At 40.8% G+C, this 27538-nt stretch overlaps 1 protein-coding gene across 1 annotated transcript in view; it reads left to right on the top strand.

Annotated features, from left to right (window-relative positions):
- MYO16 (myosin XVI) overlaps positions 1 to 27538 on the top strand; it is a gene marked incomplete at its 3' end in the record, with an annotated part of 531603 nt that overhangs the window by 329057 nt on the left and 175008 nt on the right. The window contains exons 18-21 of the mRNA XM_082859271.1: positions 5927 to 6038; positions 9087 to 9204; positions 9960 to 10031; positions 12511 to 12652. Coding sequence (XP_082715397.1) covers positions 5927 to 6038; positions 9087 to 9204; positions 9960 to 10031; positions 12511 to 12652 — 444 coding nt within the window. The remainder of the gene's footprint in view (positions 1 to 5926; positions 6039 to 9086; positions 9205 to 9959; positions 10032 to 12510; positions 12653 to 27538) is intronic.

Raw genomic sequence — 27538 nt, forward strand, 5'->3', positions numbered from 1 at the left:
TGAATAATTCCCAGTCCTCTTGTCCGAAGGGTGCCTTATGCTGGGGAGTTAGCATTTTTAATTTGCCCCTCTACACAGAAGAACTTTATTCCAGGATCTGTTTTCCTTTGCCACAAAGCGTAAGTATCAACACACGCGTGCCCCCCCCCCAACACCTTCAATCACACACTCACAGTCATATATACCACAGACACACACATGATTTTGACTGTAAATTTGACCCACCTTAGAAGCTGTATTCCTGGAATGCTGTTTGTTGTCATGAAAATCAACAAGTTGGAACAATGGGACAGTTGACTAGAAATAGCACAAGTCAACAGTTGTTGTTACTGACTTATTTTAAATAAATTTAACTGTAGTGATAACCTTTTCTTATTCAAAGCCCAAGTAGAATTTTGCACTGTTCAATTGTAATATATATTCGTCTGGTTTGCTGTTTTTTAATGTAAGTGAAAACAAAGTTATTTGCATGTTTGGTGCAGGTGTGCTTTTCCCATAGTGATCTTTAAAAATGAGATTTATAAACTTAGTTGTTCAAAATAAATCACCTTCAGGTTTTGTAAAAAAAAAAAAAAAAAGTTGGGGGGAGACCCAAGGAACCTATCAAAAGCAAACGAACAAAAAAAGCTTTTCTAGACCTACTAAGTAAGTTCCTCAAGTCGCAGGAGTGTGACTGAACCGACCATCGCAAAATTCCATTGTAATGTCAGAGGTGCTTCAACCACGCACCCGCTTCTCCTGGAGGCCTCCCCATGGTGACAGAGAGCCTGCCCAGAGACGCAGCACGTGCTTGGAAGCATTTCTCAGAAGCTTTGCTGAGTTGTGAGTTTGTTACCGAACCAACGTTGCGTCCGCTTGCCTACACACAGTGAAGCCAGTCTACACCACGATGTCGTGGTGAAGGCAAGGGCAGCATTTACTGCAGGCACAAAGCAAGGAGTCCAGGCAGCTCATGCTCAAAAGACCCAAACTCCCCATTGGCTTTCAGGGAAAGTTTGTGAAGACAAGGTGAGAGAGAGGGTTGCAGGGTGATCAGCTCATGGACGCTCTTCTGACTGGTTGGTGGTGAGGTGATTGGGCATCAACATCATCAACCCTCTGGTCCCAGCCAGTCTGGGGTCTATGTGTTTGTGGGTGGCATCTAGTTAATTTTCTCCATTTGTGGGGGGGTTTCCGTATCTGCAAAGCAGCTCAAAGAACGTGGCTCAGGATAGCGTCTGTGGCCCTTGAGGAGAAGCTAAAGGTCCTTGACTTTGTTTAATGGTTAAACTATTATTATTTTGTCTTACTTGACTGTTTTCCTTTGCTTCTGCATTTTCTCACTTCTCTGATTATGTTTATTCTTTGGAACTCAGGGAAGACCTAGGAAGCTAAAGTTTTCCATGAACAAGAGGCAAGTGGAGGACATGCTGGGGTGGTGGAAGGGAGTCTGTCCCAGGAAGGCCCCATAGGGTCCTGCTTGGTTACAAGCTACTCTGTTTCATGCCTGTAGTGCAAGGATAGAATTGAGTCAGAAGAGAATAACTTAATCATAAAATATCCCATGAGATCTTAAAACCTCATGAAACTGCATTCTATTTTAAACACATCCATGTATAATAATAATTCCACTTGTTATTTACCTTCCCCCTGCATTTTTAAGGAAAATTTTAACTTGAGGAAGATGCCTTGTGATGCTATGCAATCTTCTTCCTCCTCCCATCCCTCTGCAGGAGACTTGTGACTGAGCTGAGAGGCCCAGAGGGGTCAGGATGGAGTGTGTGTCCCTTGGCCAATTCCCGGCTTGGAAATCTTAAACAAGCTTCAGTTCCCTTGTAGCTTAAATGGGCACAATGATAGCTCTGCTTTTCAGGATCCATGTGACCATTAACTGGGACGTGCTTCTGAAATATCCAGTGGAGAGTTTGACACATTCTCAGTTCTCACCACCTTTCCCTTTGAGTAGAATTAGTCAAACAGCATTAATCCGTCTATGATTTTTAACATGCTACAGCCTGTTTGTTACAGTCTTCTCCATGGTGGAAACAACATCTGGGGCATTCCCTTGATGTGTCAAATCTTTTGAAAACAAAACAGCAACGATTCTTGGTTCCACAAATGCTAAGTCTCTGATGTTTCTGGCTCTGGACACTGAGAGATTATCTATACGTGGCCAAACGTTACTGTTCCGAGTTATGTATGAGTTAAAAGGAGATGATAAAGAAAAAGAACAGATTGTTTGAGCTATCAGTGTATGATTTTGAGACATAAAAGATAATATAAAAGACATTGAATATTGAGTTCTAAGATTTGAATACTGGGAATTGTGGAACCATTAATTAATAGGTGACATAGTTGGAAACTGTCAGATGAAACACTGGTACAGATTCACCTCGGTGGGTTTCGACCACTTTGTTGAGGTTAGGGGGGAAACGTCAGCGGAGCATGGCTAGTCTACAGGGATGTCTATAAACCATGGCCCACAGTCATTCTTACCAAGTTTCAAGTGTTAAAAACGTGGAAATGCACGTGTGACTGTAAACCTTCGAGTGATTCACAATGGGAAAAAATAATCAAAAAGTGAGAGCTATGAACTTTTTCTTCTATCTATTTACTCCTTTTATCTCAGAACAGACAAGCGTATTTTATAGTTTAAACAATTCTACATTGTTAATAGCATGGGTTATGATTTCTCAAAATGTTCCTTATTTCATTTGCCTTAGTTATTTATCTGATTAAGAGATTTGTTAATGACAGAGCACATTGACTAACGCTCCCCACATATGCAAGATATATTTTTTCCAGGAAGTGCTCTAATTCTGCACGCACATTGCAACCTGAATATGGAAAGCACATCCTTATTTAATTATCAGAAAATCCTCATGAACTAGAAATGGAGATTTTACTTCACTTTTAATCTGTTTTTACTCCGTTTTATAGATACTAAGATAAAAGTTTAAAATGTCATCAGAAAGGGTCAAATAGAACTCACTTCTGTCTCAGATTCTTGGTTGTAATATTTTACTAGGCCTATTTTTCTAGGATTACTTTGTCCTGTGTGTGGTTTCACTATTAGGTGATTTATTTCAGAGGGAAAACAAGCACTTTTCATCTCCAGAAAGTAAACTTTTAGTTTTTTCTGGTACAAATTTTCCCACTTTAAGATACAGTTTTGCTGATCAGTAGGACCTATATTTCTAGTGAATCAACCTACACATTATTGAATAGTGGGAGAAATGTAAAATTTGCATAGGAGACATTGAGGTCTGTGTTTTTGGATCATCCTCATACCAACAAGTTTTCTGATTACAGAGGAAAATACAGTGAATCTTAAAGCATCATTCCTGCCATCAGGCCAACTGCCCTCTAAAATCCCCTAGTTTGAGTGGGTTTCTCCTGAGCCATTACAGACTTAATAGCCCTGTCTAAATTGCCCAGATTAACTTCCCATGGCTCCTTCTGCCCAGAATTTTACTGTTACATTCACACTGCTTCATGGGAGCAGGTCAGAGCTGCTGTAAATTCCCACCATATGCTGAGGTTTAAAGAAATATTTGAGTTCCCCATAGGTGGAGCTTGTTAATTGATTAACTTTAAGAATGTGAAAAGGAACCATGGTGTTTTGCATATTTGACTTTGTAATGTTACCAGGAGCTAATTATTCTTTGCAAGATGTCAAGTGGCCACTCTGAATGGAATTCTAACCTATGTTGTGATCAACAAGTGGGAAAGAAAAGATGACACCAGGAAGATGGATGGAAAACTGCTGTGAGAACAAGAAAAATTAAGAGTCATTAGAACTGCTTGTCATTAAGACGTTTTAGTCACTAGAATTTTGTGAATTTTAGGCAAGATGGCTCTGACCATCCTAACCCAACCCCTTGCTAATGTGGTTGCCCTTGACCTTTACCTTTTGTTCCATGGCCCCAATCCCCAGCTCACTCATCCTCTGGGGAAAGAGTAAGACCCCAGGAGCTGGTCCTCAGCTCCCCCTTGGTCCTCGGCTGCATCAGCTAAACCTCCTGTGTCCCCCTGCTTGGCAGTGATGTCCCTTCTCCACAGCCAGTGTCCTAGATTCTCATGACCTTCCTCAAGGCCACTTTGCCTCGTCATCTAAACCTCAACTACCTTCTCTCCTAAAAAACCGAAGCCACAAGCAGTGGTTCCCCCACTCCCTGAGATGCTTCTGGCCATTGGACCATATTAGTCCCCTGACCCAAACGTGGAGAAGGCAGTGTCCCTCCACTGTGCTCCGAGTCCGAACCCTCTTCCTTCCTCTGCAACTTCCTTCTCCGTTGCTTTTAAAGTTTTTTCCAGTCTTCGTGTGCTTCTGCCTCAGCTTATAAGCTCCTGAAGTCTTCGCAGTCCCCACCTATTCCACGGGGCTGTTTCATTTAGACCCCTCCCAGCCACGGTCAAGGACAAAGAGTCCTCCCAGACCCCACATCCACACCGACGGAGTGTGCTTCTAGCCCACACCATCCTGTCCCTCGCTCCTGTGGTCTCCTTGCTGTTAATTCTTTCTTCATCCCTAAAATGTTAGCGTCTCCTTTCTGGGGAGCTCATCCACTTCCATGGTTTGGTCATCTGCATGTTGATGACTTCCAGACCTTATTTTCTAGTCTTTTCTGAATTTCAGATCCTTATAGCCAATTATTTCTTGGAACACCGCTTGAACTTCAGCAAGCTGTTCAAAGTGAACACGACTGTGGTAAAATACAACCTTTCTCAAAAGCACACTCCTCCTCTTGGGACGCCTCTCTGGATGAATGAGGCCCCCATACACCCCGCTTCCCCAGACGGAATCTTGCAAAGCGTGATTGACGCCTCTCTTTTCTCCTCCCCTGTGACCAGCCAGGCCCCTCCTCCCAGCCATCTGCCTCTCCATCTCCTCTGCCTCTCTTCCCTGCTGGTCTCTCACTGGGTCCACTGGCCTTTAGTTGCCTCATCTCTTTCCAGGGAATCTCCCTGGGCTACGAGAATATTCTTTCTGAAACTCCAATCTGCTCACACCTGTTCTTTGTTTCAAGAACTTCGGGACAGCCCATCCCTTCCAAGACATCATGGAAACTCTTCTGCAAGATACACACAACTCTGGCTACTTGTCCGACCTCATCACCCACGACCCCTCTCACTAGAGGCTCGGATTTGGCTGACCTACGCGAGTTCCCCACATACATCACGCGTGCTCCAGCCTCTGTGCCTTTGTAGGTGTTGCTAATTATTCCAGGGACACCCGTGAGTCTTGGATTTGCTTGGGAAAACCTTACTCAGGTGTCACTCTTGGAACCGAAGCCTCCTCCCCGCCCCTAGCTTTCCTCCTTGTCCCCTTCCTACACTCTCAAAATCAGGCCAAGTTCATCTCTGTTATCCTGCTTCCACGCTGCGTCACAGCTGTGTCTTCCCTTGCCTCTGCCCACGGATACACTGTCTTTGCTCTTGAGGCTCCACGATGACTTCCTGATCCTTCTATCCTCAGCTGCTAGTATTGTGTATTTGGTACGTGATTCCTTTGCGTTTATTGTATGAAAGGAATAAATCAATGCATTCATCAACCATTTCGTAATTAAAAGATATTGACAAAAGGAAAGAATAAGTGGCTCTAAATTTAAAATCCTGACTACAAATATTAATTACAAAGCATACAATAGAACCTGCTGACTTTCTGTATGAAATACACAAAACACTTGTGACCTTCTCCGGGAAAGCGTGCAGCTCAAGGGAGAACTAAGTGAGACAGTGTGAATACATTCTGGTACAGCAAGAACTTTTCTTCCTTCCGGAAACATCATGTGCTAGTATGGACCAAAGCCTTATAAACACATGGGGACACAATGTCCAGGTGATTTCCATTACCCTGGAGACCAAATATGGCTGAAGTGACTTTTAACCACTGGGGTTTGACCACGCACCTAGCCATAAAGCTCTGTGCTTTTCCCCCTCACAGGTATTTGAGCAAGACCCTTCGAGAAGAAGTATCAACAGCAGAGCATTCTCTGAACAGGGAGAAATTCGCTGTTTGGAAACAAGCCCTGAATGTAATTGGCTTCAGTAACTTGGTGAGTCATGGCGTAAATATTACACTGAGAAAATCAGCCCTCTACTAATTTATAAAAATCATTCATTCAAAACACCTCTGTGCTCCTGGAGTTCGCATGCTAGGGCGGGATAGACATAAACAAGGGTACGCTCAGGGCACAGGTGCCCTGGAGACAGGCAGAGGATGGACTGCTGTCTTCAAGGAGGTGGTGGAGACCTTTGCCCATTGGAACCATGTGAGCAAAACACATCAAAGAACTTTGCTTTGACTCAGAGAAGACTGGCAGATCCTGGTGACCGTTTACTGCCAAGAATCACTTTGACAAGTAATTTAATCACCTTATTAAACTCTCTTCTTCAACAACATGATTTAGTTTTTTCATTCTTAAAGAATTACCAAACACCTGCCAGCATTACAAAGCTGAAAAGTACTACGTAAAGGGTTTAAACCCGCTGCTGTGCGGTGGAAATGTCTGTGATTCTGGAAATGCCCCAGGTCTGTGCCGTACGATATGGCAGCCACTGGCCACGTGGGACCGGGGAGATGGAGTTTTAATTTTTCTTAGCTCTGATTCCTTGAAATTGAAACAGTCTTGTGTGGTTCGTGGCTCCTGAATTGAATGGCGCAGGTCTAGAGAATAAGAGATAGGAAACGACCTAAGCCCGAGACCTCTCAAATTCCCACCAGTCTCTTTCCTTCGCACATCCTCTCTGTGTCCCCTCATTCAACGTGGCGTCAATCTGAATGACAGCCAATCCCTCGTTAGCGATCAGTGTAAGATCGCGTGGGGGTCACTTTGGTATGCCCGTAGCTCGGGAACCCAGTTTTAGTCACAGATCTAAATATGTTTTTTTTTTTTTTCCTTAAACCAGGAACTTGATTGATTTGGGTCTTTGTCTTTTCCCTTGTCCACGTGGCTCATGGGGCAGGGAGTGGGTGGAAGGGGTGCGAAGGTGGCGAAAAGGAAAGGGTAAGGAGGTGGGGACTCACCCTCAGTGAATTAGCTCGGGGCCTTCACCCCGGCCTCACCCATTCAGAGACTGGATGGGATTCTAGGAACGTGCGATCATATGGTCCTTTGTTCTTGTTGCTCTGCTCATCCAATCTCTGTATTACTGTCTTTCCCTAACGCCTACCCGTTTGCACTTCTCTGTCTTTGCACTCGCTACTGTTGTGCTCTTTTCTTATTGTTTTTCCCTTCCTAAGTGTCTGAAATCTCTGCTTCCTTCTGGGAAACTGGGGTATAGACATGGGTAAGGAACCATTCCACCAAAAGATCAGTTGCTTGGAAACGGGGCTTTAAAACTCCATGATGGATCCTCAGAGGCAGGGCAAGCAAATTATACCTTCCACCTAAGGCAGCGAGTAGGGAATTTTAAGTTTTTTGGTGAAAGAACTGTGTGCAGTTAAGCAAACGATGTGAAGGTAATCACTTCATCTTGATCCTTTGGGGTGACTGGGACGGTGACAACTTGGTCCACACAGGAGGAAAAGATCATGTCCCATAAGATTGGGAGGAAGGTATCTCTGGGCTGGCAAGACCCTTGAATCAAAGCTTATGACTGTGGTCCTATAAGATCTGACCACAAAGGAGCCTCCGCCCATCTTCCATCGCGGACACAGAGAAGCAGCCCCTGCCCCTGCCCCCTGAGCAGCTTATCTCCACCTGCCTCTGTCGTGGCATCACCACACTGTAATCCGTGTTCGGGCTACTTTTCATAGCTCTGCCTACTTCACTGAACTGGATGATACTTGAGGACACAGCGAAGTCTTGCTGTCTGTATCCAGAAGTACCTCTCTCCTAGGGCACTGGGACATTTAATGAGGAGTTACTGGATTTATTTTTTTAAAAAAGGGGGAGAGGGAGGTGTCAAGGAGCTTAAGATGCTCGGAAAATGTTATTCAGACAAGCACAAGTAAATACAATTAGAGACACTAGTTTGTGATGTGGAGGTTACCAAAAACATTTCTAAGTAATGCCACAAACAGAGTATTATACCTGAAAACAGATTATCCTTTTCAATGCTCTCATTTTAAGGTCATAAAACTACCTTGTCCTGAAAACTAAAAGTTCTGGAGGAAATTCACAGAAGTCCCAATGACCATATTGTGTCAACTGTGTATTTATAAAGCAAATGAGAATTGTTCTTAGAAAAACTTCCACAGACAGGAGCTTTTTCTTCCCAAATTACAAATGCGGAAACTGGGAATTTAAAAGGTTTTGTCACTTGCCCTAAATGAGGCTTAACCACTTTTGCTATTGATAGCATAACACTAAATAGTTGTGATTCTGGGGAAGTACCTTTTAACTTACAGCTATTCCTTGACTTTTTATTCTTACCCCCAAATGACTGTCCAAAGCCAAATCTGAGGTCTGATTTCTTTCTTTATGCAGCGTTACAGGTTCTCGGATATTCTTTCAGCAAACACTCTCATCCTTCCTGCTAACGTCCATTTTTTTCCTGAGTTTTCCTTAAAATACTTTTAAAAATTAGCATTTTGTCTATTTCGCCATGGATGTTTTCATCAGACCTCCATTAATTTTCCAGCAGAAATGAAAAATTCTGTAAGCATAACAGCAGTTTATTTCAAAACAGAGAACTAAGGGATGGACTCTGATGCTCTCTGGGGAAGCAGCCACATGACCCTGAAGTCGGCTAAGCCTCCGGAAACAGTTCTGCCAGCCCTGGGGGGACACGTATGAAGTCCGACGCTATAAGTGATGTCCAGCCAGTCAGACCATGGTTACACAGCCATTCATGCTTCATCCTGATACTTATCCAGAAACCATTCATTTATATCAGAACACGTCACGTCCTCACTGTCTCTCGTTTAAGGAACAGAAAAGTCGGCTGCAGAAGGAACACTGAGTTTCCCGATTTTGCTTTTGAGCTAGAGATTGGTAGTTCTCTAACGGGACATTCTGGGTCTGAAAAATCACAGCCCCCCCCCCCCCCCCCCATAGCACGCACATCATTTCTTAAACCTACTTGGAGGTTTTTCAAAGGATTGGTCTTTGAATCTTCCGAGCAGCGCCGCTCATCTCCTCTATTTCTCAACCGTGTAGGAGGTGGAGAACGTGTGTGTGATTCTAGCGGCCACGTTACACCTTGGAGACATCCGGTTCACTGCTCTGACCGAGGCCGACTCCGCCTTTGTGTCTGACCTCCAGCTTCTGGAACAAGGTCAGTGGGACAGATCTAGCAGTAACCTCATCGATGTGCAGCTTTGCAGACTGGCCAGTGGATGGCGACACAGTACAGAAAAGTCAGGTGGAATCAACCCTTTTTTGCTGGAGTGGGATTCAGTGAGGGCGGCGGAGGGGAAAAAAAGAACTGTATCCTCTTTCTTCTTCTTTCTTCTTTCTGGTTATGTGAATGACTAAGATGTACGTTTGTGTCACAGTAACAGCGGTGGTGCTTCGGCACATAATTGGGTTTATTTATATCGTTCTAAGTATTCTCCGCCCCACCCCGTGCCATCCCGTATATTTGGGGAGCATGTTATTAGCTGAACATTTAAACAGAACACAGTTACTTCCCTTTAAAGATTTTGTCACAAACCTCTCTCTCCCTTGAAATTACCTTGTCAGTCACTCCCAGGTTTTTTCAAAATGCCTTAAAGCCACAGGTTGTCGTGACCAGCATTATCTTTGCCTCATATCGAAGTAATTTAACCAGGAATTGGGAAAAAGCATTCAGGGCCGTTTGTGAGGGCAGGAGGGAAAGAATCCTGCAGTGATTTAATGCGGGAGCCCTGAGAACTCATTAACGTTTCCATTCCTCTAAGCCACTGTTTCTCTAGCTGAATTTGCCAGTTGCAGTGGTAGTTTGGTTTCTTTAAGGCACACATTTTCTAATGGGTCTATACAAACTCCTCAATTATAAAATGCCATGTTCTCGCTGTCAAAAATACCTATTAACTTTATGCTTTCGTTTAGTGGCTGGAATGTTGCAAGTATCAACGGATGAACTGGCATCTGCTTTAACAACTGATATCCAATATTTTAAGGGTAAGTTTCTCTGTACTTTGCCTTTCACCTCTGTGAAAATCTTTACACTGCTGAGAGGCCATTCTGATGAGCTGGTCACCTTTTTCAGCTAGTGACTCATTTTAGACAAATAAAGTCATCAATCCAAGAGGATTTATTCAGTTGGAACATGGGATGCGTTAGTGTGTGCGGTGCCAGGCTGGGAAGAGCATCCTTTTCCCTCTTCCTCGTCAGTCAGGATGAGAGCTGCCATTTACTGGGCACTTACGAACTGGAGGGCATTGTGGCAGGTGCTATAAATGTTGGAATTTTTAGTTCTTCCAAATTGCTAAGGGGTGGGCTTAACTATTTCCATTTTAATGAATGAGAAAACTGAGATTCAAAGAGGCTAGATAACTTTGGACGTGAAATCACCAGTAAATGGCATGCTTGGAATCAGACTCTAATGCCATCTGACTCCCGAGATGAATCTCTGTGCTGTAGGATCTCCACTCAGTGGCAAGAGGGTGCCTTTCCTAAATGCTCTTCACTTACCCACTACAAGTCATCGCCTTACCAAGCTGCCTCTTCATTGTAATTTTGAGGACTCAGCGTCCATCTGATATTGTTTATTCTCAAAATCACTGCTATTCTTACCTCTGTTCCCAGTGGCCCTACTTGCAGATACGTTGGCATGTGGCTTGCAAATTCTGCCTCATCCCTAGAGTTCCCCTTCCATGTTCCCAAGTTTTATGGATCTCCCCATTATCCACTGAGTTACCCAAAAGCCATTCCTGACACTTCGTCCTCCTCCTTCTCCACTGAGTAGATCAGCCACAAGCCAGTTCTACCCCATAAATACTTCCCACTCTCACTCCCGTCCCTTCCCTTTCATCCCCACTCCCTTAAACTGTCTTTCTTAGATGATGGCGAGAGAATCTGATCAGTCTTCCACCTGGCCTTATCTCACTCTACCTTCCTTCCGCACTGCTTCAGGAATAAGCTTTCTGAGATGCAAATATGATTTTCATCCATGGATGACAGCCTTGAAAGGATGCGCCCACTCCTTTAGAGTAAATGTCATCCCTTTCGGAGGTCCTGAGAGCCCTTTATTATTGGGGCCAAACCTCACTTTTATGCTTCATCCTCAACTGTTTTCCCGCCACTGACCTTGCATCAGGAAATACACTTTCTTGAAGTTCTCCAAAGGCATTACTCTTCCTCACGGCTTTTTTTTTTTTTTTTAATTGAAGTAGAGTTGGTTTACACTGTTGTGTTAATTTCTGCTGTACAGCAAAGTGATTCAGTTATACCTATATATATATTCTTTTTCATATTCTTTTCCATTATGGTTTATCCCGGGACATTGAATATAGTTCCCCGTGCTCTACAGTAGGACCTCGTTGTTTATCCATCCTATGTGTAATAACTTGCATCTGCTAACCCCAAACTCCCAACCCATCTCTCTCCCAGCCCCCTCATGACTTTTTAAAGAAACATTGAACTCCCCATTAATATCTGTAATTTAATATATCCAGGCCTCCCTCCTTACTCCCCAGCCATGTGGGTGAGAACCCCACCGTCACGTTGGCTCTAGAGACCTCCATCCTATAACATCACAAGTGACACCTGCTTTCACCGCCACTTCGTGAGGTTCCGTCTCAGCGGCATTGAACTCATGGCCGCTTGACTCTTCACGACCTGCTGGTGCTTTTTTGTTCGTTTTTTTGTTTGATCTCAGCTTGCCTCAGAGGCGGTTCTCCTTTACCTGTGCCTCTGTTGATTGACAGCTCACTAAGTCCTCATTTCCCATGGTCAGCATCCTATTACCGGACTCCCTGTGGGTTGAGTTGCAGTGGTACCCAGGTTGGCCGAAGCCATAGAATGTGAACTAGATTCTCACTCCCTCTCAACTCTTCAGCATAAGTGCTGGCCTAGCCTCAATCCCAAATCATCTTTACTTATCTTTTTCTTGGTTTCTTCTCTAGTCTATTCGCCACTCAAAAGGTTATCACTCAAGATTTCAATCACCAGCTCTTTGAGAATAACATAGAAATTTCTACCTTAAGGCCCAATCTTGCTCTCAACCTCCTGACCCCCACTTTGGTTAGCGGGATCACTTCTTTGAAAATATTGAAAATATAACTAATTTTCCAGTCCTTGAAGAGGACTCCGTATCCACTGCAGTGATGAGCCGTTATCAGAAAGCTTGTTAAGAGGGCCCTGCACAGAGTCGGTTCCCTCACTGGAGGGAGATGATGCAGCCTGCCCCTCCAGGCTGTGGTCAAAAGCTGTGGTCAACATTTGCAGCAAACAAGATCGAAGTGTGCACGGCACTCACTTTAGAGAAATGTGTTTTCGTAATCACCGGCAGAGGCTTTGTTTATTAGAGTCATAATATGTTTTTGAACATCTTCTGTTGCACGTGGATGTGGAGGGATAACTAGGAGGACACAGCTTGGTGGCTTCTGAACGAGGGAAAGTCTTGTGCTCATGCCTCCTCCCCTTCCTGCTCTCCTAGGAGAGATGATCACACGGCGACACACCGTGGAGATGGCTGAGTTTTACCGGGACCTCCTGGCCAAGTCCCTGTACAGTCGTCTGTTCAGCTTTTTGGTGAATACGGTGAATTGTTACCTTCACAGTCAAGAGGAGCCCAGCAGGTAGGTGTGATGGACGATTACGGTGATTCCCACAATAGCGACTTAACTAGGCTCGCTCTTAAGATGCTTCATGATCCAGTGTCACCCAGAGGTTAAACTATCATTAAAACATTTCATTTTAGCGCGATGATTTTACTTCAAGGATTTGACTGACTAATTTTAAGGGGTTCAAGCCCCCTCTGCCCATACGCACAGCCCTGGATAAATTAATCAAATCGTCCCTCGTGCATAGAGACGCAAATGCATTCTCTCTGGCCTGAAGGCATCTATGGCCTTTTAATCACCAAGAAGTATAAAAAATGTATAAATCTGGGAAGAAGACAGTTCAAGAATATCTAAAGCACTTCAGTCCGTTGAGAAGCCCATGTCTCTCTAGAAACAATTTGATGATGTGTTTCAGCTCGGCAGTTCCTCCTGTTTTCTTCACTTGTTTTGTGGATTACTTGATAAATCATCTCTATGGTAACCATCTTGACTCCTGGCCTTAGTCATCTTTAAGGAGTAGTGTTTCAGGGCTGTTTGATCATCTAGAAATGATAGATCTTCTTGGCATCTTGTCAGTGGAAAACTTTGTTAGTATTCTTGTCTCCAGTAATGACCTTGGGCAGGGCAGGCCATTGGGAGCAAAACTGCATCCAGGAGTCTTTACACGTATGCTGGTCTTTGAATGAAACCTCTTGAGGATTTCTTTGTTGTCCAAACAGACGTCACCAAATTCCTGAAAACGGCTCCTTTTAGAGGTTACTTGGAAAACATTAGGACTAATACGTATTAATGGGAAAGTTCTTAAATAAATACAGATATCTCAGAAGATTTCAAGGACAAAGGCGTACTAAATTCTCATTAAAATATACACATTAAAAAATCCACTGCTCGTTGATCAGCATGTTCAATATATAGCCTGTGACTTGAGGGTCGCTATAGCGTTACCTATGTTTCGGCAGATACACATTGATATTGGATGTGGTGAGGATTCTGGATTTTATTATTTCTTACTCTCAATTTGTGATTTCCCTTTAAATATGAAGATTATTCACAGAACAGTACTAGTCGGCTAAGACTACCAAATTAATCTTGTATAAAATCATTGGCAGCTCTGCTGAAGTTGACATTGAAAAAATTAACAAATAAATCCAGCTGCACGTAAAAACTTTTAGAAAATTTCCATTTGACATTTAAATCTTACAGAGCCTTAAATTATATAAATGAAAAAACTTATACAGAGTCAAGATTTTTGACTGCACACAGAGAAAATGAAAACATAAACCTTGGAAAACATATTACTTCCCTTTCAGCGGGAATATTGTGTCAATGTGCAAATTTATGATATGAGTCTTGTCTTTATGATTCTCTAGTAGGCAAATGAATAAGGACAAGGATTATTGGAAAATTAGAGGTGAATTAATGTATCATAAGTTTAACTCCTAAAAGACAGTTTTCTCATTTGAGTCATAACTCCCATGTTTTCTTCTCTATTTCTCCCATGGGTCACCCAGACCTGAATTGAAATCCAAAAATAATGCAAAGAAAGGTTATGTTTGCAGTATTTCTAATTCATGGAAATTCACGGAAAGCTTAAAGATTTGCAGATTTATGGACCCATTTCCTAAGTCACAGAGAAGTCTCAAAATTTGGATAAACTTAGAATAGGCTTTTATTGTTTATGAATCCCCAATTTCTTTTGGAAATTTTATAATTGTGTTAGAAAAGATTATATTAAAATATATATATATTCCTGTGGTTAACATGGGCAGGCACGCTCGATGTTGATGGGAAATGTTTTTCACACTATGTAATTTTTGTAAAATTTGCAAGAGAGAATAAATATAAATAGGATATACTCTAACAAGGTATAAAGGGAAGACAAGTGAAATTTAAGCAGATGACATGTTTGTTCTTGGAATGCTGGGTTCATTTTCTGGATTATAGCAAAATAGGTACAATATAAATAATGTTACACATTAAAAAAAATTCTACTTCTTCTACCTAGTTTCCAAACAGGTTTATCATCCTTGTGATTGTGAAATGAGATAAAGATTCTTACTAAGGTGAAGCGAATAATAATAACTTAAAAATGTTCAAATGATAAATAATTTTTGCATCTCCTAAAGGAGGACCTGTTTCACAGTTGCTGCACGTACATTCCCAGGATTGAATTATCAGTGTTAAATTTGAAATTATTATTTTTCCTGAATCGAGATCTTCAGTAGATTTTTGGTGTAAACTTGCCTATTTCAGAGGCACCTGTAAGTTAAGAGAGTCTTGGGCAGGCAGAGGGTTGTGGAAACTTCGGGAGGCGTCTCCAAATGTCTTCAGACACAGAAACCTACGGTTTATTTTAACTCATTTTCATCATGAGTTCTGACTGCAATGGTTTATATATACGGGGACACCTGAGAAATATAACCTATGGAACAATCCCCTTTTCATCATAGAAGCACCCTAACAATAAGTAGACTGAAGGTTATAAATAGATGAAGTCCAGGAGGTAACTCGCTAGAGGGGTATTGGAGATATACTTTATTCATTCATTCATTCATTTATTCATTGATGGCTGCATGATCTGAAATCCACATTTTTGGAGAGCACAATTTGGCATGCAAATATACTACAGTAAGTAAACTGAGTTTCAGGCATACATATGGAGATTTTTTTGTTTGTCACTGAGCCTTCGGGGTCTTACATATGCTTATACTATATTACATTCTTTTGATATTTTAGTTGAGCTAAACATAAACATGTTAGTAATTTGTGATTAATTACATTCCGCTTCAATGAATTATAGAAACTTTGGGAGAGTTCTCCAACTGTCTTCAGATACCAAACCCTACGATTAATTTCAACTCATTTTTATCCCGAGTCCTCCTGTGTCCAAGCCTGTTCCTTTGGACGGCACCTGATTGCAAGAACTTTGGTTGGTTTCCAGGACTATCTGAGGATGAAAGAGGTCACACAAGGCTGTCCGCACAGTGCCTGGTAAAATCTTTGTGGTCATGGCTGGAGAGAAGGCTTCTCAGTTTATGGCCATTTATTTTGGAGAAATGAGGACTGAGAAAAAATGCAGAAGGAGGCCATGGTAGAAACCCTAGATGCAGTCCAGTCTCTTCGTTTTCTGTTGCTTCGGTAATCTCGGTTGTTTGGAGAATAGCAGATAAAGGAAATAATTTGTTCTTTAAGAATACGAATGCCGCTACGCATGTACACTGCTGGGTAGTTTTGTTTTAAGATTCACATATCAGTGCAGTGATTTAATTCCTGAAATCATCAGTCGGATATTTTTGGCATCTTATCCTGTTTCTAAATTCACATGGTTTAATTATAAGAAAATGATTTTGTAAGTCAGTATGGAATGTCCTAGGCATCCAGCAAGATTTCCATCAACCTATTGCCACGTGGCGCGGGTGTTCCACAGCAGTCTGGCTGAGTCATCGTAAAGGATGGAGATGTTAGTAGTGGAGCCCGATGTCTCACAACTGACAACTCACTCTCTGAAATGAGACAAAAGTGCGTGTACAGTAGGATGTGAATTTAAGGTCCTGTCGGGGTGTCAGGCGAGCACGGTCTTCTCCAGCATCTGACAGCATCAGATGCATCAGAATGCATGTAGTGAATCTGCACTAATAAGATCGGAACCATCAGTTTCATATTCAGAAAAATGACACTTCTTCATAGGCGAGACTTGCTATTCGCTCTTAATTAGAGGCAACAAATATTTTCTGTAGGGAAAAAGTAAGGATAGCCTTGAAGAATCTGAAGCCTGGTTTAATCTGTTGGGTAGTCTGTATCTGGTCTAAATACTGCCTTCCTGAATGGCAGAGAAGGCTGATCTCTACTTTGATGCTCTGAAATGAATGTAAGGTGAATTAGCCGGGTTAAGGGGATTTACGGCTTAAGTTTTCATTTGGGAATTCTCCTTAGATTTGTTCTACTGAGAATTCAGTTTGTACACTATTAGTTATGAACAGTTAGTGGTGTGTATGCACGTTTGTTGAATTTCCAAGGATTTTAAACAGAAGAGAGTGTTTTGCTGTATATTATATTGAAATGATATCCAAGTTTCTTATGATTTCCATTTGTTTCTCATTGATGCAATCAGGTAGCACTTAATGTACTTAGGGAATGTTATAATGTATTTGGACCTTTTTTTAGGCCGAAGTCCAATTTGAGAATCTGATGAATGGCGTAAACTCACACACAGTTTTCCATATAATTTGGGGGACTTATAGACTCTCCCCTCAAAGAAATAAATGTTCCTGGACTGTATTAACTTCTCAATTTGTTGATTAAACAAGTTAATAAATTCTGAAATAATACCGCCAATGTGGTTCATAGTCCCCTGGTAGTTTTTGAGGATTTTTAAGTCAAATTTTTTCTTTTTTGTAATTATTTTGTTGTTGACCTTTTCTTAAATAGAAAATTGTCTTTTTAATTTTAGAGAAAATCTGTGATTTTTAAAAACCTACAGAGATACCACCTGATAGATGAGTAACGTAATTTTTACTACACTAATATAACAGTAAGAATGTTAATCTTTTTAAGATTATTTTCAGCGGATTAGATTTGCAGCTCTAACTGAGATTTGTCAAGGATCTCATCCATTAGAGACAGGAAGTCAGTATCTTACTCTATGAAGCTCTAGGGACCTGAAGATGGGGCATCGTCCTCTGCACTGCAGGCAAACCATCAAAAATATCTCCTGGATTATGGTTTATATCTACACCGTTTGCATAGATCACCTATAATACTTTACCTAGCATCTTAGGACAGTTTTCGAATTCCATCTGTAGGTTGTTTTTGCTTTTTGTGCAGGGGGATTTGTCATGATTTCTGTACCATCTCATATTTCCCAGGATGAAAAAGCCTGAAATTCAAATCAAGGATGTGTGTGTGTGTGTGTGTGTGTGTGTGTGTGTGTGTGTGTGTGTGATTATTTTCTTCTTAAATTATTTAACCAGAAGGCTTTTTTAAAAAAAGTCAGATGCCATCTATGACTTTTTAAAAGGATTAGATTGTAGCCATAAATAGTTATAAATGGTCCTTACAAAAGTATAATTTGTTTTATCTTTTGCAAGGAAATGAGGTCCGTCAGGTTAACTCTTTGAGTTGAAAATTTGAGGATTAATCTTCTCCAATGGTGGCAGTCATTGGGCGCATCCCAGGTGATGAAAATCGCCCATTATTGGGACTTGAAATTCTCCAAACGACCTAAGCGCTTAAGCCCCCCAACCCGAATCCCGCCCTGCTTCCTTATAGATGGTCACCTTCGCCTTAGCTGAGGGCTCGCCGTCATTCTCTCCAACAGGAAGGGTTAAGGTGAGCAATGTTGCCCTCCTTCCTGAGTCAGACGGTGAGGAAAGATTTTATTGAAAAGAAGCCACGCGATTTGTCAGGTGTCTGCATGCCCCTACCCCCAACCCCGCCCTGCCACATCTGTAATGGAACTTGTGTAGTTGTCACCTAACTCCAGATTTAGGTATTTTTTACTTCCCGCGACTGTCCGCATCATTGACTAGCTGGTCTGTATGAATTCTCGTTAATTCAGGGTGGGGCTCAGTGGGGCCCTGTGACCACTGCAAAGCAGAGGGATATCAAAATTAAATACTTTTTCCAAACCACACACCGCTCTCCCAGTCCATTCAAGGCATCTCAGTGAGGGAGAGTTTGTAATGCTTCTCAGGATTTTAGGGGCTGCAATAGGTTAAGAAACTATCTAAATGGTAAACCGGGTGATAAGAAAGTGAAGTGTGGAGAAAATGTCTAGAAATTAAATGGGTTTTTTCACTGTTATTTTGATAAGAAAATTGGAAATTAATTTCCCAAAGAAAACATCTGAGCATACAATATATTTAACATCACTTGAGAATCCTAAGTAAAATCTCATTCTCTGTCTCTCATTCGACATATATTTTATAAACTTGTTATTAAAAGTTCGAAAAAGGTCATGGAGATTATCTGTCCTCATTTCAGACACAAAAGTACAAAGTGAAACCTGAAGGAGGGACTGAATGTGTGAATAAATCTGACTAAAACCCAAATATTTACTTATTAGTTTCAACTTTCCCCCTTAGCACTTTACTAAAATGATTATAAAGATTTAAGTTCTTTGATGGATATTACAAGTCGAAAAGAAAAATAATCTATACCAACAGTCCATACGTAATTAAGACTTGGTAAAATGATATTTTGTACATTGCCTTATTAATTATAAAGTACTTAATTCTTAATAAATGAATTTATATCGTTAATTCCCAAATGCCTTATGGAAATACTAAAACAGCTGCTGTGCATTTGTGAGAAAATGAAAATAGACATTCAGTTTTTTTCCATTTATTGTGTGATATCTTTCTTCATTAACTGTATTTGGGGGGGGTGAAAGATTTAATAATCAAGAAGAGTGCAAAGCATTATAGGCAAGTCTTACCTATTATCTAACACGATTAACATTTGTCACTTTTGCTTCCGATTTTTTTTAATGCAAAAGAAATAGAAAATTGCAGCTAAAAGCTGAAGTTACTTTTGTTTACCTACATAAGTCGATTCCTCTCCTTCCTGCCCAGAGACAACAATATCATTAACTTTGTGTAAATTTTCCAGTTTAAAAAATTAATCTAGATATTGGTGTTTCATAACGAGTATATAACACTGTGAGTCATTAAAGAATTAAAGAAATGCTATCATAGAGTACCTTGTACGCTGTACTTCCCTTTTTAACCCCACATAGTTTTTGAGATTTAACTATATTGATGCGTAATGAGCTAATTAATTCTTTGTAACTGCTGCACTAATTCCCCTGAAGAGAAACCACAATACCCTCATCTGTTTCCTTTTAGATGGACACTTACGTCTGTTTTCATTTCAATCACAGTGTCACATCCTGAGATATATGTTTAGAATTATCCCTGGGGTATATATTTAGTAGCAGATTTGTGGGGAGAATATTAATTTGCATTTCCCTGATTACAGGTGAGGTTGTACATGGCCATGCAGATTCTACACTGCCCGGTGGTGATGTGCTCATATGTGTGCGGTGATATTTGTTCAGTTATATACAATGACCTGGCTTCAGGGACTTACCGTAGACATTCTTTTCCTATTCCAAGGTCATCTTACATTTTTTCCTAAACCTTTTCGATTTTCAATACATCGGGAATTTGTTTTTGTTTATATGAGAAATTGATATAACGTTATATTTTAGGTGGATATTCAACTATCCCTATCCCATTTATTAGAAATGCTTTTTCACCTCCTCCTGATGTTTAATCTATTTGACTAAAGCTGTATCAATAATATATTGTTTTAATAAGTTCTCATAATAAGTTCTTACGGTTCTTATTTGTTTTGGTTTCTCTGGATCTTTACTTTTGCATATGAATTTTATAGTCATGTTGACTTAGCCCATAAAAGAAATTCATTTGAGATTTTGATGAGAACTACATTTATAGATTAATTTGGGGAGAATTGGCCTTTTTAGACTGTTGATTCTTTGCTTCCGTAAATATGATCTATATTTCTTTCTGCATACATTCTTTTATTTCTTAAATATGTTTGTGTTGCACACTTCTATTTGATTATTTTCTAAGTACTTTGTTCTTTCTCTTGCTATGATGAGTGCTATTTTTCTATTATATTTTAATTTGTTTATTGGGATACTCAATCTTGAGTTTCATATGTTGATCTTATATCAGGAAACCCTGCTGACTTTTCTTATTAGTTCTAATAATTTTCCTGTGGAATATAATAATGTAAATGATCATAATTATCTTTTTTGTCTTCCTTATCATTTATGTCTTCTATTTCTTCTTATTTTATTGCATTGGCTAGCACTGCCAATACAATGTTGAAAATTTGTGGTGATAGTAGATATTCTTGTCTTGTTTCCCAATTAATGTAATACCTCTAATTATTTGTCAGTAAGTAATCTGTTTATGTAGAGTTCCAGTAGATCATCTTTGCTAAATGTTTTCAACCATAGATGGATGCTGTTTCATTGAATGTTTTTCTTTTATCTATTAAGATTATTTCTCCTTTTCTTAGCTAATGTGGCAAATTTTATTGATGTATGTTTTTTGATGTCAAATAATTCTTCATTTTTGGTGTAAACCCTATTTGGTCATGATGAACTAAATTCAATTTTCTAGTCATTATTATGGATGTTTGCATTTATTTTCATTAGTGCGATAAGATTTTATTTATTTGTTATACAGTCTTTTGCTATTACGTCTATGTTAAAGAGTGAGCTGAGAGCAATTCTGTTTTTCTTCTCTTCTAAAATGGTTTGTGTTAAATGAAGACGATATATGCCTTGAATGCCTGGTGGAATTCTCCCTAAAAATTTTTGGGGAGGTGAAGGGAGAATTCACCTATGAATACTATTCTAAAATTTATCGGTCTAATCAGATTATTTTCTTTCTTTTTAAAGTCATATATATTCTAGACAGTCGTCCACTTTAAGATTTTAAATGTATTCACCAACTAAATCACACTTTTGTTTTATTTATAATCCTCCAATCAATATCTCTTATAATTCTAGTTTGACAACTTTACATTCCTGACATTCTTTATTTATGCCTTTGCTCCAGTATCATTGGTAAGTCTTGCCTGAAATTTGCCTGTAAGAATTATTTATTTTCAAAAATCAATTTATTTTTCTTGTTGTCATTTCTCATGTTTATGTTATTTATTTTTACTAAGCTCTGCAGTTTTAGGACACCCTATTTTAACTTTCTTTGAAATTTTCTCCTTTTATTTTTTCCTGACTTCCTGACTGGAATGTTTGTTTCATACTTTCTGATGATTACGTTGACCCTGAGCCTAGGAAGTATCTCCTGAGTACCTCTTAGTGCATTCCAGGTGATTTATATGTAGCACTTCCTTCGTTTGTTTAGTTCTAAATATTTTGTCTTTATTTTTGTTTCAGAGATGAAATAACAAGCAGTTTGTCAGAAAAATAAATTTTGCACACCATGTTTTTCCCTCCTTCATCCAAATTGGGGAACTTTTTCCCATTAAATAATGATATTGCTTTGATTCTTACGAATATGGTACGAGTGACTTCTATTTCTGCGTAGACATTTAAATCATGGTGCTTATTGTCATGACAACCAAAACTACACAATTTAGCGAAATATCTAAGACAAAACCTGCTTTCTAAATAATTCTCCTTCTGCTTCATTTCGTTACCAAAACACCCATATGTGTAATGATTTCCTAAAGAGCTAAGAACCTTTTCTCTGTAATTGCACATTTGCTTTTCATTTTTTTGTGAGATACTTTGTTTTCAACTAGAAGTATCCAGAGAAATGAAAAATACGAGAGGCTTACCAAAGTAGCATGTATATTATATTACTCAAAAATTAAATATTACATAATAAATACAAAATGATGGTTAAAAATTTACCACCCTGATTATAAAAGTTACCACGTACTATGGACACAATAATGGTTACATATGAATATTAATCATGATAATGTGATAAACCGTTTCAAGAATAGCGCAGCTTATTGAACCAATGAAGAGCTACGTGTTTTTCCCTTAAGTGCGCGTTTTTAGGCGATGGGAGGAAAGAAGGAGATTTCTTTCAGATCTATGAGAATATGGCATTTTTAGTATCGAACAGTAGTGTTTTTCCTTTTTGATAATGGCTGTCATGCGATTTGCAAGTATTATTTGAGAGTCAAATAGATTCGGTATAGTGTGTAAGCAATTCAGTGATTTATAAGGCTACTACAAACCCGCGGGCATTCCTCTCTAGCTCTTTCTTGAGCCAAGAGTGCAGAGGCTAAAGCTTGTATATTTTATACAAAGGATAAAATTCATCGCATTGCTGGCCGTGCCCACACTCTTGTTTCATTTCTCACTGGGGAAATGCATTTGGCCTCTTTTCAACCCCCTGATACCCTGCCCTGCTGGATAGAGTTAACCAAATCTGTATTTATTATGCTCCTCTGTGCCTGTCGTTTGAGTGTAGTGGCAGTTCTGCCAAAATAAATAACGCCGCCATGCAGCTCAGAGATGAGAGGAGGGTGTCCCATTCTGGGTCTTGGTGACCCTGCCGCTCCCTGAAGAAAACACCAGGAAGGAAATGTCAGTCCCACAATTTAAATCTTGTTTGCCTTTTCCTAATATAATTTTCTCATCGAGAAGGATGGGCTTTTCAACGAAAGGACATTTTTAGTTTTTGTTAGCTGCACGCTTTTAACTTTTCTCTCTTCATGTACAGTCTTATTAAAAATACATTTTCCAAGCAGATGGGAGAAGTGGGGAACGTGCATTTATTGTGGTTATTGTTTACTGGATGTTACCTGTAAGCGAGCCGGGCTTTGAGCTGGAGATTATTACATTTAATATTGACATTGGCATGAGGAAGGAGTTATTGTCTCCCCTCTTCAGATAAGGAAACCGGAGTTCAGAGAGGTTGAGTAATTGGCCCAAGTCACACAGCCAGGAAGAAGTGGTCGATTTGGAGTATGAACCCCACTATGTCAGACTTGACGCCTGAGTTTTTCCAAAAATGTCTCCCACATGGAAATGGTCAGAAAATGATTTTAAAAAGCATAGTTTTAAAGCTACCTTAAAAAAATATAAATGGTTTCTTTATTTCCCTCCAAAATTATTATTTAAAGTTTAACATATCTATATATCGACATGGCCCTGAGGGTGCGATTGTCCTCTGTTCTTTGTATCTGCGTCTCTAGCACCCGGCAGAGTGCTTTGCAAAAGTAGGTGCTCAGTACCTGTCCATTCAAAAGGTGAGTGAGCTAATGAAGTAGTTCAAAGCCACTCTCAAGTGAAGCAGTGTTGGTAGATTGCAAAAGTGGCCCCAACTGCTTATTCTCTGCATCCATGCCCTGCCCAATACAGCTCTGACGCTTCTCTGATCAAGAGTTGAGGTCCGTTTTCACTTCCTTCGAATTTGAGCTGCCCTCGTGACTTGCTGCAGCTGAGAGAATACAGCAAAAATGATGGTGTGCCAGCTCTAAGGCCTCGCACTAGTCTAAGATCCCGGTCATTGCCACTCGCGCATAAGCCCGGGCTCTCCTGCGGACAGTGAGAGGCACTGGTAGCCAGCCAACAGCCGGCCAACCCCAAGGCATTGAGCGCAGGAGGTTATCCTGCACCTGCCAATGCCCCCGCCAGGCCACCCACACTGACAAAAGGACTTAGAACCATAATAAGTACTTCATGTTTTTGGGCGCTGAGTTTTGGGGTGGCTGGTTACCCAGCAATATCCACTTGCTACAAGTCACTATCTCCTTAATTTAACTTTGAGCCACAAGTCGTGAGCACATATACTTGAAGGTGATTGCTGGAAAGACAGGTGTCCATTTCCTAGGTGGTCGGAGGGATTCTGAGATGATCTCCCATCCCAGTACTTTCACACTCTGTCTCCATCATCTTCTGGGGGGCAGTAAAGTCACAAACCTTTGGGTAATAAGAATTTATGATGTTCAAACCTTGCTATTAAATTGCAAAGGTATCCTGAAGTGCTCTTTAAAATCTTAAATAGCAGAAGCCTCATAAAAAGGGGAGGAGGGCGGTGTATTCAAAGAGAATTCTTATGAAGGGAGAAAAGGAACCCTATTAAGAAAAGCATGATCGTTTTGCAGTTGTGTAGCAAATCAGCAGGGTGTATACCTTAAACTGACACAATATTGTATGTAATTAAATCTTAGTGAAGCTGGCGAAAAAAAAGAAAAGCGTGATAAGTGAAAAATGAAACAGCACTTTTTACTGTAGTTTACAACTAGTGGGTTGAAATGTTATGTAGATCTCATGTTTTGTGTATGTGTATGTATGTTCAAGTACATGGTAGTTAATTTATGAATACAGCAAAGTTACCTTTTCGCTGTGTTTTCATTTTTTAAAAGGGTGATAGAAATCAAGAGATCTGGATTTCTATTCTGCGCCTGACACAACATTAATGAAATTGTTAGTAAGACCTTTATGTCTCGTGAATATTAATTTTCTCAGTCTCTGAAACTGTGATAATCGCATTTTGTTTACCTACAAATGGAGCCTTGGCTCATCTCTCTGGCTTGGATTTGCTTTCAGGACCTGTGAGTCTGTGATTCCTGGTCAGGGTATTTTGGAAGATGTCAGTCACATCCAGATACCTGGTGGCTCACTGCTTTATGCCAGGGGGTGAACTCTGAGTCAGCCCCCTCCAACACAGGTTATGCTGAAATGCATCAGATTCAATGGATCCTTGAGTCTTAGTAGAACTGGTAGTACCACTATTAATAGGTGAAATTTAAAGGCTGCAGATCAGATCACACCTGCAAATTCTCACAACCATGCCTGGATTAGTTCAGCTCTTCCAGTGGCTCTAGCCTGACAAGACCAAGCCCCAGAGAAGGTCAGGAACTCCAGGGAGGGTCAAGACTTTTGCCTGTGTTGCAGGCCTCATCCACAAGGATTTGTGGCAACGCATGGCTGGCTTTCTCTGCAGACCAGCGTGTGCCTGCTAGCACTTGCCCACCCGTTCACATAGGGCATTCACGTAGGGGGCACACCCCTCCCCATAATTAGTAATCATCCCTTTTCTAAAGATCACAGAAACTGCAGATGAAGTACTTTGATGGCATTCTGAAAACTACTGCCACCCAACTTACCTGGATTATCCACCCCTATGGAATCCTGCCTTTACTCTGCCTTCCAAACCAGACCCACCCAATTGGGTTTTATACCCTTTGAGTTTCCCTGCGTCTATCCAGAGCATCCCCTGCCTGACCTTGGCCATATACCTTGACTCACAATCTCCCCTGTGAACCTCGGGCTTGTCTAAAGCCAAAACGTGACCTTCAGATACACCTTCAGAGTTCACTCTTCTTCCAAGCCTGTCCTCTACCTGATGCCTCCTTTGGGTCAGGTGGCAGGGATCTCCCAAACACCCGGGGTCAACCTGATCTGAGTTCTGAATCCTGCTGTTGTATTTCGTCTTGCAGTCATCTACCAACTGACACAGACCAAAAGGAAAGGAGACATATCTGCTTGATATGAGACTGAAATATACATTTCCTGGGAAAGACAAGCTACAGAATTCCCGCATCTTCGTATAGGTTTTTATTTTGACAGTTGACAGTTTACAAAAGGTTGTTCAAAAGCGATGATACAGGGTCCTAGATTGGAGGCATATGGAGGTAGCACCGCTTGTTATTGTTTGGCCTATAGAATATGGTTGGTCCCTGACTTTGAAACAGCAAGGATAATGACAAGTAACCTACAGCTGAGTTGATTTCACGTCGTTGCTTTGTTTTTCTTCTTTGAAACCCTTTCAGGCATGGTGTGCTTCTTTGGTTGATGTGTCCCTGAAGGAGATCCATCGCCCCTCCTTACACCTACATACATCAGTAACACGGAACCTCCCTCTAGCTTCTCTCTGACTCACTTATCCAGAGAATTGGTTGAACACAAGAACTTACTTCTCTTTATTTTTGTTGGAGGGACTAAGGGCACTAGTCTGAAGGCATCCCCAAGAAATACAACTCTGCTTTCGAAGAGTCAGCAGACATGGGAGGACGTTGGATACAAATCTCAGACACAAGTGGAAACAATAGCGGCATAAACGCTGCTGTGATTATATTCAACTGCTGGAAGAATGTATTTCCATCTCAACCTCAGGGTCACTCAGACATCTTGCTTGTAATTTTCTTGCCTGCTCATGTCTTTATATTAATAAATGAAGCTTGAGCCGCTTGTGGGAGCCAAGGCCAACCACAGGAAGGGTCACTATTCCAACATCATGGCGGACGGGGCAGTACCAAAGCAAGCGTGCATTTGAGTGCTTCTGAGTTAACAAATATTCAACCCAGGTCTCTCTGTCCCTGTGCATAGCTGTGATCCTAGCGAGCGTACCATTTTCTTACTGTTTTATTGAGGGTTAACAAGGCTGAAGTGCACATATTCTGTAGAGTTCAGCGGATGTTACACATGCAACCTGGCATATCCCCCCCCCCCCCCACAGAGCTAGATGTGGCCTCTTCCTCTGCCCACTGGTTTACGTCTGGCTTCCTTTGCTGAACGTTCCTTATGTGAGATGCACCTACAACGTTGAGTGCAGCCGTAACCCATCCTTATTCTTCTTCCAAGTAGTGTTCTTTTGTAAAAACGTGCGTGGACATACCACTAGTTAGTTCCGTATTCAATTACTGATGGACACTTTGGTTGTCTCCAGTCTTGGGCTCTGTAGATAAGAAGCCATATATGTTCCCATGCATGACTTCTAGGGGACAGGCACTCATTACCCTGGATACCCGCCCGGAGTGGGATTTCTGGGTCATTCAGTAGATGTGTATTAAGCTTTAGTAGACGAGGTCAAACCATGTTCCAAATTTCAGATCTAAGCTGTGACCAGCATCGTGTGAGGGTTCCAGTTGCTCCACATCCCGTACATACAGTTTTGCATCTGGATTTTTTCACTGTGGTAACTATTTATCCATATTTCTATCTAATCTTCATAACTATTGCTTTTAATAACCGCAGAATGCTTAGGAGGAGCAATGATGTCATAAATTAGTTAAATGGTCTGCATTATTCTCAAATGAGGGTTATTTCAGGCTAGGAAGGTAAGAGTTCATATAAACTAAATATCATCTGTGGTTTGAAAGAAGTAAAGTATGTGGTAGGTTATTCTTGTTTCTAAAGATGCTTTTGTTAACAATACACATGTGTGTGTGTGTGTGTGTGTGTGTGTGTATATATATATATATCACTGTTTTAAAAGCAGCTCGTAGTGAATGAGGACATAGGTTTATTAAAAGTACTAAGTATTGGTGCTTTTCAGCTGTGAGTTGTAGCTTTCACTGATAGGAAGGGCTTAAGTGATTTTTTTATTATTTGTGCTCTTACTACCCCTAGAAAGGGCTCCCTTCCTGGTTTCTCTGTAG

Source organism: Leucopleurus acutus (assembly GCF_964270905.1).
Source record: "Leucopleurus acutus genome assembly, chromosome: 18".
Taxonomy (NCBI): domain Eukaryota; kingdom Metazoa; phylum Chordata; class Mammalia; order Artiodactyla; family Delphinidae; genus Leucopleurus; species Leucopleurus acutus.